At 38.3% G+C, this 13158-nt stretch overlaps 1 protein-coding gene across 3 annotated transcripts in view; it reads left to right on the top strand.

The window, feature by feature from the left end:
* MTRF1 (mitochondrial translation release factor 1) overlaps positions 1-13158 on the top strand; it is a 49983-nt gene that overhangs the window by 22499 nt on the left and 14326 nt on the right. For all 3 annotated transcript variants that reach the window (XM_044249826.1, XM_044249823.1, XM_044249825.1), the window contains exon 7: positions 3411-3528. In XM_044249826.1, coding sequence (XP_044105761.1) covers positions 3411-3528 — 118 coding nt within the window. The remainder of the gene's footprint in view (positions 1-3410; positions 3529-13158) is intronic.

Genomic DNA, 13158 nt, shown 5'->3' on the forward strand with positions numbered 1-13158 from the left:
CCCCCTTGCCATCTTGTATTTATATCTCTTCCCACTTATTTCTTAATCACTTAATATGTTTACTTTTTTTCTTATTATATAGCATATATAAAAACCTAAAAAATTACTTCGTAAACTACTGAGCAATGTTTAAGATTTCTGTCCTTAGAATATAGTCCACCAAGAAAGCATAGTCAGAACGCAGTGTTCAAAGACCATCAGAAATAATGTGTTTCTGTTTGGGTATGATATTATTATGGTAAATATGGTAAATATTTTGAATATTAGGATTTGATTTTTCCTTCCTCTTTTATCTAATTTAATTTTTTTAAAAGATTTTATTTATTTATTTGTCAGAGAGAGAGGGAGAGAGAGCGAGCACAGGCAGACAGAGAGGCAGGCAGAGACAGAGGGAGAAGCAGGCTCCCTGCCGAGCAAGGAGCCCGATGTGGGTGGGACTCGATCCCAGGACTCTGGGATCATGACCTGAGCCGAAGGCAGCTGCTTAACCAACTGAGCCACCCAGGCGTTTAATTTTTGTTGTATGGAAGCGTTTATGTCTCTCAGAAATCAAAACTATTAAGTTGTCTTTCTTTTTTTTTAAAGATTTTTTTTTTTTAAATTTATTTGACAGAGATCACAAGTAGGCAGAGAGGCAGGCAGATGGGGGCAGTGCGGGGGAAGCAGGCTCCCCGCTGAGCAGAGCACCTGATGCGGGGCTCAATCCCAGGACCCTGAGATCATCACCTGAGCCAAAGGCAGAGGCTTTAACCCACTGAGCCACCCAGGTGCCCCTTAAGTTATCTTTCTTTTTTTAATTTATTTTTAAATTCTTTTTTTTTTTTTTAATTTTATTTATTTATTTGACAGACAGAAGTCACAAGTAGGCGGAGAGGCAGGCAGAGAGACAGAGGAGGAAGCAGGCTCCCCGTTGAGCAGAGAGCCCGATGCGGGGCTCGATCCCAGAACCCTGGGATCATGACCTGAGCTGAAGGCAGAGGCTTTAACCCACTGAGCCACCCAGGTGCCCCTTAACTTGTCTTTCTTAACTCCTTATTCCTTCCACTGTTCTCACCCATCCCCTTATTCTTTTCACATTCTTGGAAATTAAACCCATGTGGTGGAGTTTGCTTTTCATAAAAGAGCAAAGTCTTATTCTCTTAATTGACATTTAAAATTCTTTGTATATTATTAAGTCACTGGTTCTTTGTTCAGAATTTCCCAACAGTCATTAGGTAGTTTCTGTAACACTTGGGAGAATATGACATATAATATATGTATATTTGCCATATAACTACTTAATATACTATAACCACAAAAAATGGAAAATTGCTGTTCATCTCTTTAGTGTTTATTGACATTTTAAGGTAGCCTTAAATACTGGCATATTTTTAAAAAGCTGAATACTTTTTTTTCCCCACAGTAGAGTATTCATTTTAGAGGAAACAAAAGAATAACCACGCTGTATAGTAGATTGTAAAATTGACCCCGTTACTACTGTGCTTTACAAATTGTCACACTTGCTGTCATTCATACAAATAAATGGTAAATGTGAAATAAGATGTTAGTTCTCTCATGAAAAACAGCATATTTTGTACTGTTTTTCTGTGTGTGTGTGTGTGTAACAAATAGGGGCTTAAAACAATAAAAATCTATTGTTTAACAGTTCTAGAGGCCAGGAGTGTAAACTCAAGGTATCTCCAGGACTGTGCTCCCTCCAAAGCTTCTGGGTGGGGGAGGGATGCTCCCTTGCCTTCCCCAGTTTCTGGTATCTCCAGGTGTCCATTGGCTTGAAGCTATATAACTCTGAATGCACATGTTCCTCTCATCCTTTCTCCTTACCTGTCTGAGGGCACTTCTCATTGGATTTAGGACCTGTCTGAATAACCCAGGATGATCTCATTTGAACTCAATTACAGCTGCAAAAACTCTTTTTCCAAGTAAGGGTCTAGTGTTAGAATGTGAACATATCTTTTTGGATGCCTCCATTCAGTCCACTAATCACTGCACACACACAGTTGGTTCTCATTGTTCACGGTGGTTATGTTCTGTAAAGTCTCAGCAAATGCTGATTTAGCAAATACTGAACCATCATTTCCCCTGGGGAAAATTGTGTGTGTGTGTGTGTGTGTGTGTGTGCGCGCGTGTGTGCGCGCACATGTGTGCACATGCAGGTGTACATATGTTTATATACATATATATAGATTTCTATATCTATGTGTCTACGTTGATTATAATCTTAAAAGATTATAATAAAATAAATACATAAATGAAATTTTTTTTTTTTAAAGATTTCATTTATTTATTGAACAGAGAGAGAGAGAGATCACAAGTGGGCAGAGAGGCAGGCAGAGAGAGAGGGGGAAGCAGGCTCCCCGCTGAGCAGAGAGCCCGATGCGGGGCTCGATCCCAGGACCCTGGGATCGTGACCTGAGCCGAAGGCAGTGGCTTAACCCACTGAGCCACCCAGGTGCCCCAATACATAAATGAAATTTTAAAACCGAGGAAAGTAACCCACCTGGTTACTTAGAATAGATTCTATTTTCTTTATTTTACAAAGAGAAAATGAGGTTCAGAAGTGTTAGGTGACTTGCCTGAGGCCACTTCACTACCAGATAGATGCCAGAATTGGGGTTCACACCCTGTCCAACTGACCTGAGACCCAGAGCTTCTTGTATTATCTTCTCTGCCCCCTCCTGTCTTCATTCTCTGGTCAGACTGAAAAAAGAAAGCAAACTGTCACTTTGTTGGGCATCAGTTGGGAATGTGCCTGTATAGGACAGCTTGGATTTTTTGTTGCCCTGCAGAAGTTCTCTCGCGACTTTGAAAATGCTGTAGTAATTGATTTGGGGGAACAAATGAAGTAGGAGAATTTGCAAATACAGAATCAGGGAATAATGAAGATCACACTTACATACACACATATGTACGTACATATATGTATGTATATAGGGAGAGAGAGTATGTTTTCTATCCTGTGGCTTTGTGTGATGATGGATGCTGAAACTTGAAAGTTTGCATAAACTCAGTGATCTCATGGCATCAAAAGTCAGTGTCAAATATAGGGAGTTTATGGTTCTTTCATTGTTATACGCAATTTTTTAGTCTAATGGCTGTGATTTCGAACAACAGCACAGTTTATTTGAAGAATCTTGAGATAAATTTAGTATTAAAGTATTTGTTGGGACGCCTGGGTGGTTCAGTCAGTTAAGTGTCTGCCTTTGGCTCAGGTCATGATCTTAGGGTCCTGGGATCGAACCCCACGTTGGGTCCCCTGCTTGGCAGGGGGTCTGCTTCTCCCTCTACCTGCTGCACCCCTGCTTGTGTGCCATCTCTCTCTCTCTCTGACAAATAAATTTTAAAAATATTTTTAAAAAAAGCTAAGTGTTTGTTGAGTGTAGAATTGACTTCCGTATTCCCTTTTGTTCTAGGTAGATGTGAAGGTGGACCCGAAGGATTTGCGGATAGATACATTTCGAGCCAAAGGAGCAGGAGGACAGCATGTTAATACAACAGATAGTGCTGTCAGACTTGTCCATATCCCCACAGGTAATCAAGTCTGTTTGCTTTTGTACTTTTGAACTGTTTTTATGTCTTACAAAACTACTCATCATTGAGAAGAAAATAGTTTTGTGTTAGTGTCTTGTTTCTTGCACAAACCCTTTAAAGGTGACACTGGGTCATGGGTTTTAGGTCCCCAGTGTTCATATCCCACTTTTGTTTGGAAAAGGCACCTCTTGTAAAGGATGCAGACACTGAGTGTTCCTATTCCAAGAAGCTGCCCAGGTGTACCAGATGGCGATGAGCAACCAGAAGTGTCCCAGCCTGAAAAAACCCACAAAAGCGGTCCTGGACATGCCCCTGCAATGGAGCTTTTGTCATCCTCTTGTTCTAGACTGACCACTACCTCCGCTAGTCTGTGTTGCCTTAATGCTGTTATTTTGAATATTGGTAATTTTGGTATACTGTGAAGTAGTTTTGCAGCCCTTACTGTGATTTTAAATATTTCTGTGATTTTTTACTTCTCTCCACTTCTATCACTTTACTTCTTTCAATTTCAAGCTTTTAAAATTTCCTTTTTAAAATTAATTTTTATGTTATATGTTAAATGGTTTTAAAGGCCAGTGGGAAAATCCTTTAACAAAAACCAGCAGCTCCTAACATGTCTTTTTTCTCCCCCTCCCTCCTGCCTTGACCCTAACGTCCCATTAACCGCAGGCAACCAGTTTAAAACTCTTAGTTACTTTTTCCTGGTAATTACGTCATTCTAAATAGTAGGCAGATGGTGCTCTTCTGATAGATTAGATGTAAGATTACGTACATATTGACTTCTTAATGTAGTAGATAAAGATTAGGCTCTCATAATAGCCTATTTTCCTCTTCCTAAAATATTTATATTTTGGCAAAATTAATGTTCACTACTTTCATGTAAAGAACAAGTATATAGTGTTCAGTGCCGAGCCAAGAAGCATACAGGTATCTCCCTGCTTTTCAAAAATTCACATGAAGCTGCTTTACTTTTATGAAAGACCTACGTTCTACCTGTTCTCACCAACCAAAAGAAATCTAAAAAAGATTTTCATTTTTACAAAACAAGGTGAAAAGCAGAAATAGTGTTCAGTATTTTTTTGCAGCTAACAGTTGTAGAAGATTTGCACACTCTGGGCGGCGAGAGCAGCCCCCGCCAGCTCCTTGCCCAGAACTATATTCAGCATCTCAGCATCAGGCTACCACAGCTATGAACTCTGTGAGCATCTGTGTATCTCAGTTTATTTTCTCAATTTATTTTGCACGTCCATTAGCAAGATGTGTTTTAATAACAGATTTTGCGGGGGGGGGTGTTGGAATGCACAAAAAATTCTCTATATAACTTAATGGTAAGTGCTCTTCACTTGACAACATGTCGGCCTATGAAAGATATCCTAGGATTGTTCTACTTTCTGATAGCAGGGGAGACATACTGTGATTTCATTTCATAGAGTTAATGATTACTTCATTGCTTTTCTAGTTGCTTCTCTTTGACTCTGAGTCTTCTTTGATCTTCTAAAAACTCTGTAGAATGAAATTAACCAGATTTTCTAGAGGGCTAACGCATGGTAGAAACACCTCTGGCAGAGCTCTCTAGAACGGTTGCTCGCCACGGCTACAACACAGAGGTGGTTCTGCAGGTGTTTGCAATCTTTAGATAAGCTCTCTAGCTGATCTCCTGCTAGCTGAAGTAGTCTCAGCCTGCTACTTCTCTGCCATCTTGACTCCTCTCCCCCACAGAGGTGGTTCTGAACACCAACAGGGAATTCTCTTCAACCCTACTGTGTGTTGGATCCTCCTGGATCTTGGATCCTGTCTCATCTCTCTTAGTGTACCCCTTCATTTTAGTGAAGTCCTTTTTCAGGTGGTTTCCTGAGAAAAGATGCATGTACATATTCTGAAAACAGCTTTATTCTAAGCTCATACTCCGCTGACCATGAATACTTGATTGGAAATCGTTTCCACGTAGAACATTTAAGACTTTCATCATTCATTATTTCTTCCTTTTTTTGTTGTTGTTTGTTTGTTTGTTTCATGTGAGTAGGCTCGTGGAGCCCAACACAGGGCTTAAACTCATGACCCTGAACTGAGATCAAGAGTTGGACATTGAACTGACTGAGCCACCCACGTGTCCCTGTCATTCATTGTATTTGTATCTGAAGTATTTTCTTCAATAATTTCTTATTTACTGTTTTCTTTTTCTTCCTGGAATTTCTTTGAGTCAGAAGTTAGACATCTTGGATTTATTGTTTGTATTCTTTTTTTTTTTTTCCTTTCACATTGTCTACCACTTTGTGTTTTAGGTTTTTTCCCCAACACTTTTACTGAATTTTAAAAATTTTTTGTTCTTTTTTAAAATTTTCACAAGCTCTTTTATTCTCAGAATTGTCCCATTTTTATAGCATCCTTTTATTATTATTGATGCATTTTTCCTTTTTTATTCAAATATATATTAATTTTAATTTCCCTGAAAATTTTTTCTGCTACCTGCAATATCTCTCTTTCCTTCAAGTTTAATTTTTCTGTTTCGCTCTTACTTTCTGCTTAGAAAGGTCTGGGAATTCTTTGTTGTCTTCGTTTATACATAAAAACTCTTGAGTGTTTGGGTGTCACTTCCCCACTAGTAAGTTTCACTGTGGGACAGTTAGATTATTAATTAGCTTTTTTATTAGGGATTCCCAAATGTCAGTGTTTATACAACTTTTCACTTGGGAAGTTTGTTTTCTCCTTAGTAGGATCCTCCAAGATACATTTAAGAGTAAGGTCAAGGTCTCACCATTCAATAAGCAAACTAAATCCTCTTACTTTCAGTACCATGTCTCATATTTATTCTCCTTTGTACCAAGTCCCAAAGCAGACTTCCCTTATTTAATTCTCTAAAGACTGTACCTTCCACCTCCTACAGAGCAAGGGAGGGGACTTAAAGATCTACTTTAAGACTTTCTGTTTTTAGTCCCTAGCTTTTGAAGTACCTGATACCTCAATTCCTGAGCCCTTCTGGTACTCCGCACGGCAAAGAGGCTTGTTTCTTGCCAGCTCTCCCACTAGAGGGAGTTATGTTTCACCTTTCTCCCCACTGCTGAGTCACTTAGCATTCTTCCATATCCTTTCTGCCTTTATATATTGTGCTTATGGCTATGTGCATCACCTGTTTCTATTTTGTATTTCCATTTCTTGTTCTTGTTGTTTTAGTGGGATTTTTTAAAAGAAAGAGGAGGCCATCTTGAGATCAGATGTCACCTTTAAATTTTAAATTCATTTTCAGCCTATTGTTTTTGCTTGTACTTTTATAATAGCAGAAGTTAATGTAACCTAAATATCCAGCAAGAGCATAATTTTATAATCTCTCTCAAGTTGATTTTTATTCCATAAGAAACTGTAAAAACTGAGAATATATACATAAGCAAAAAAACAGAAAACATCTATAACCATTCCCAATAACCACTGTTTGGTATATTTCTTTGGTGTATATCCTTTTGAATTCTTTTTTATGCATATAGAAACATATCCTTTTTGGGGCGCCTGGGTGGCTCAGTGGGTTAAGCCGCTGCCTTTGGCTCAGGTCATGATCTCGGGGTCCTGGGATCGAGTCCCGCGTTGGGCTGTCTGCTCAGCGGGGAGCCTGCTTCCCTCTCTCTCTCTCTCTCTCTCTCTACCTGCCTCTCTGTCTACTTGTGGTCTCTCTCTGTCAAATAAATAAATAAAATCTTTAAAAAAAAAACAAAAAAAACCATATCCTTTTTTTACCAAAATGAGGTGATAATTTTTGTAACTTACCATAATTTACCTAAGAAATCCACAAACTTTTAGATACTCATTGTGTTTACTTCAACCTTGTATTGCGGGATAGTGTGATAGTGTTCTATATTATAAACTGTCCAGAATAATAATAATGAGCTGAAGCTGAAATAAAAATTAAAATGAGAAAAAGTCAGGTAAATGTAATAAAAATTCTGACAAAAATGAATCAGAATATTTTAAAACATATATCCTTGTGCAGCCAAAAATTACTGACTTGACAAAAAGTGACCGATGTTTTTGTTTCCAAGTTTACCTTGGGCCAAATTAGATTTTAGCCACTTAGATCTAGTTCTTTGATTTAAAAGAGGCCTTATGGCTTACCCTTGAGCCTCCCCTTTAGCAGTGTATCACAAGGCCTGCTGACTTTTCTGAGTTCATGTTGTTATGATCAAGTGATTTCTTGAGTCAATGGTATGCTTGGAAGCTTACTATGATTTCAGCATCTGTTGCAAAGAAAACTCAGTCTGTCTTCTATTCTGGCCACTCCACAACCCTTAGAATGGGAACTATGTCCATGCTAGACTTGAAAGTGAGAGCTGTAGGTCATTCTTCTGTTTCCCTCTTGCACATGGACTTTTGAAGACTCGTATTGTTTTCTAACCTACTGCTTTTACAGAATTTCATTTTTCAGCCGTTGGAAGAATGGTACCATAGGGGTATGGTTAAATGATTGTTCAGGGAAAAGTTAATTTTTTTTTGGTAGAATTTATCAAATCAAGATGAAGACATTAATATTTTGTGCTTTAAAGCAAGCTTTTTAGTTTCTTACCAGTTAGTGAAAGTGGGCCTCTGTAATTCTTAGTGTAAGATGTATGTTATGATGTATCCCTTCATCATCATAGATTATGGATAATACTTAGTTCTTCCAAATCAGATTTAATTTTTTACTTCATTTTGTATTTTTAAGATTATAGGATTTTTATTTAACCTTTGGTTATGTATAATTTATTTCATCTAACCTAAGAACTCATCAACTGAAAGATATATCACTATTTTGTTACTATGAAGAAATATAAATAACACTGCCAATTAAACTATCATATGCCAATGAGTGTGATGCATCTCAAGTTCAGAGATGTTCATTTTTTTAAGTGGGCTGTTTAGAATAAAATATGGTGTATTTGTTCTCACTTATAATTGAAAATATTTTAAATAATAAATGTAGTTATTTAACAAATATATATTAGATACCCACTTAGTACTACTGCTGCCTGGAGTTTTGGAATCTCCTGTAGAGTATTGAAACAACACAAGAGTTTTTTGATGGTTTTTTGTTTTTTTCAAAGGCCTTTTACAGTTTTTTTTAACAACTCCAGCATCTTTAACAGCTCTTCTGTTATTCAACTTACCTCCCTCTACCCTAATCCTCTATTCCTGAGGGAGTACTTATGATTAACTACTCCTCTACAGAAAGTGTAGTAAAATACATGATCAGGTGATTCCCTTGGGAATTACTGAGCTGGTAAGTAAGAGTTGTAGGCTAAAAATTCTGACCTGAGCCTCTGGATAGGAATAGTGCTGATGTGTAAGCAAAGCTTACTGCCGGTCAGCTGAGATGAGGAGGAATTTGAAGGAAAGCTTATGAATATCTTGAAATGACTATTTTCCTATCCTTTTGGGTGGTGAAAAAAGAAGAGCAGATCCCAGACAGCTCCAGGCGAATGCCTGAAGACGAAAGCAAGTCGGTGCCCCAGCCCAAACTCGTGACTGCAGTAAAGCAGTCAAGAACAAACTAACAGGGGCACTTGGGTGCCTCAGTGGGTTAAAGCCTCTGCCTTTGGCTCAGGTCATGATCCCAGGGTCCTGGGATCGGGACCCACATCGGGCTCTCTGCTCAGTGGGGACCCTGCTTCCCCTCTCTTTCTGCCTGCCACTCCGCCTACTTTTGATCTCTCTCTCTGTCAGATAAATAAATAAAATCTTAAAAAAACAAACAAAGTAACAGACTCACGAATCACAGAACTGTACCCCTGAAACTAATAATATGTTATATGTTAATAATAATGATCTGTGTAAAACATCACTAATTATATCCTGGAGGGTTAAAATAAAAAGATACCAAAATTTTAAAAACAAAGAATAAACAAATAGAGGTGAAACCTGGGTGTTCCTACTGAAAGTGTTAGCAGGTGTATGTTGTAGCTTATTTAAATAGGGGAAAACGCAATTGGGAGAGGAGAATTTTGTCTTGTTTAGGGACAGTAGAATTTTATAGGAATTTTAAAAATCTCCACCCAAAGAATTGCCAGTCTTTCAGTTCAGTTCAGCTGGCCTAGCTAATATGGTTTTTGGGTTCTGTGGTTCAGAAAGAAAAATACTTTCACTTCTAATGTACCTGAGAATGGGATTGGACACAGGCCTTCAGACTGGTAGCTGCAAAGTTAAGCACAGCACAGCCTGAAGTCTTAAGGGTCACTGTTCAGGTCGAGATTTGGGCTAGTAACTGGGCTCCATTGGCAAAATCCACCCAAATCCAGAAGTTGGCTAATGAAAACATGTATGATTAGATGTGGGATTAGCTGAATTTAGAGCCAGGACAACTAAGAAATATTTGCTCTAAACTCTTCCTTGTAAAGAGTTTAGTTTCTTCTTTGGTTTCTATATATAACATCTATATATTGACCCTTGAACAACATGGAAATTAGGGATACTAACCCACTCAACCCCTTGCAGTCCAAAATACACACACAACTTTTGATTACCTCAAAACTTAACTACTAGTAGCCTTCTGTTGACCAGAAGGAAGACTTACCAGTATCACAAATAGTGATTAACACGGGTTTTGTGCTGTATGTATCATATACTACATTCTTTTTTTTTAAAGATTTTTTTTTAGTATTTTTTTCCCAATTTATTTATTTTCAGAAAAACAGTATTCATTAGTATTTTTTTTATTTGTTAGAAAGAGAGAGACACAGGCAGAGAGAGAAGCAGGCTCCCCGCTGAGCAAGGAGCCCAATGCAGGACTTGATCCCAGGACACTGGGATCATGAACTGAGCCAAAGGCAGGCACTTAACCAACTGAGCCACCCAGGCGCCCCTATATACTGCATTCTTACAATAAATTAGGCCAGAGAAAAGAAAATGTTATTAAGAAAATAAAAAGGAAGGAAAAATACATTTATAATACTATATTTAAAAAGAAAGAATGCATGGGGCGCCTGGGTGGCTCAGTGGGTTAAGCCACTGCCTTCGGCTCAGGTCATGATCTCAGGGTCCTGGGATCAAGTCCCGCATCGGGCTCTCTGCTCAGCAGGGAGCCTGCTTCCTCCTCTCTCTCTCTCTCTGCCTGCCTCTCTGCCTACTTGTGATCTCTCTCTGTCAAATAAATAAAAATCAATCTTAAAAAAAAAAAATTTAAAAAGAAAGAATGCATAAGTGAATTTGTGTGGTTCAAACCTATGTTGTTCAAGGATCAACTATATAAAGTCATTTTTATTTTTTTCCCTTTATTAATTTTTTAATTCTTACAGTTAACTTACAGTGTTATGTTAGTTTCAAATATATAGCATATATATAATATGTATGCAATAATTTAACAATTTTATACATTATTCAGTGCTCGTCACAATAACTGTACTCTTTTTTTTTTTTTAAGATTTTATTTATTTATTTGACAGACAGAGATTACAAGTAGGCAGAGAGGCAGGCAGAGAGAGAGAGGAGGAAGCAGGCTCCCCGCTGAGCAGAGAGCCCGATGCGGGCTCGATCCCAGGACTCTGGGACCATGACCCGAGCCGAAGGCAGAGGCTTTAACCCACTGAGCCACCCAGGCACCCCATGTACTCTTAATTTCCATCATCTACCTCCCTCTGGTAACGGCCCATTTTGTTCTATATATTTAAGATCTGTTTTGTTGTCTCCATTTTTCTTTGTGTGTTTTGTTTTTTAAATTCCACATATGAATGAAATCATTGGTATTTGTCTTTCTTTAGCTGACATTTCACTACCATTATGCCCTCTATATCCATGTTGTTGCAAATGGCAAGATTTTGTTCTTTTTTAAAATTCTTTTTTATGTCTGAGTAATATGCCATTATGGATATATTATATATATAAATATCTTTTTTTCTTTTTCGAATTTGTATTTAAATTCTAGTTAACATATTGTATAATATTGGTTTCAGGTGTAGAATTCAGTGATTCATCACTTACATACAACACTCAGCACTCATCACAATTGCCTTCCTAAATGCCCATCACCCATTTGGGCCATCCCCGACCCACCTTCCCTTCATCAACTCTCAGTTTGTTCTCTGTCATTAAGAGTTTCTTGTGCTTTGTATCCCTCTCTTTTTTTTCCCTTCCTGTATGTTCATCTCTTTTGTGTCTTAAACTCCACACGAGTGAAATCATCTGGTGTTTGTTTTTCTCTGACTTATTTTGCTTAGCATAATACTCTAGATCCATCCATATTGTTGCAAATGGCAAGATTTCATTCTTTTTGATGGCTGAATAATAATATTCCATTACATAGATCTATGGATATAGATATATAAAGATGTAGATATAGATAGATACATATATGCCACAAGGCCACATCTTTATCCATTCATCGGTCGATGGACATCTGGGTTCTTTCCATAGTTTGCCTATTGTGGACATTGCTGCTGTAAGCATTGGATGCATGTAACCCTTGCCACACTGTATTTTTGTATCCTGTGGGTAAGTATCTAGTAGTGTAATTGCTGGGTGTTAGGGTAGTTCCATTTTTTAATTTTTTGAAGAACCTTGGTACTGTTTTCCAGAGTGGCTGCACCAGCTTGCATTCCCAGTAGTGTCAGAGGGTTCCCCTTTCTTCACATCCTGTTATTAGTTTTAGCCGTTGTTGTTTCCTGTGTTTAATTTTAGCCATTCTCACAGGTGTGAGGTGGTATCTAATGGTTTTTATTAGTATTTTCCTGATGCTGAGTGATGTGGAGCATCTTCTCATGTGTCTGTTGGCCATCTGGATGTCTTTGGAGAAATGTCTGTTCACGTCCTTTGCCCATTTCTTAACTGGATTATTTGTTTTTTGGGTGTTGAGTTTGATAAGTTCTTTATAGATTTGGGGTACTAACCTTTTATCAGATATGTCATTTGCAAATATCCTCTCCCATTCCATAGGCTGCCTTTTAGTTCTGCTGACTGTTTCTTTTGCCATACAGAAGCTTTTTATCTTGATGAAGTCCCAGTAGTTCATTTAAGCTTTTGTTTCCCTTGCCTTTGGAGATGTGTCTGTAAGAAGTTGCTGTGGCACAGGATTCCTGGGTGGCTCAGTCATTTGAGCCACTGCCTTTGGCTCTGGTCATGATCCAAGGGGCCTGGGATTGAGTCCTGCATTGGGCTCCTTCCTCAGTAGAGAGCCTGCTTCTCTCCGCTTCCGCCTGCCACTCTGCCTGCTTATGTGCTCTCTTTCTCTCTCTCTCTCTCTCTGACAAATAAATAAATAATCTTAAAAAAAAAAAGGTTGCTGTGGCTGAGGTCAAAGAGAATGCTGCCTATGTTCTTCTCTAGGATGTTGATGGTTTTCTGTCTCACATTGAGGTCTTTCATCCATTTTGAAGTTGTTTTTGTGTGTGGTGTAATAAAGTGGTCCAGTTTCATTCTTCTGCATGTTAGTATTCACAGCACCATATTTGAAGAGACTGTCTTTTTTCCATTGGACGTTCTTTCCTGCTTTGTCGAAGATTAGTTGACCACAGAGTTGAGGGTCCATTTCTGGGTTACATATACTGTTCCACTGATCTGTGTGTCGGATTTTGTGCCAGTACCATACTGTCTTCATGATGACAGCTTTGTAATATAGCTTGAAGTCTGGAATCATAATGCCTCCAGCTTTGCTATTCTTTTTAGGACTGCTTTGGCTAT

The sequence above is a fragment of the Neovison vison genome, chromosome 5 (genome assembly GCF_020171115.1).
Source record: "Neovison vison isolate M4711 chromosome 5, ASM_NN_V1, whole genome shotgun sequence".
Classification (NCBI taxonomy): Eukaryota; Metazoa; Chordata; class Mammalia; order Carnivora; family Mustelidae; genus Neogale; species Neogale vison.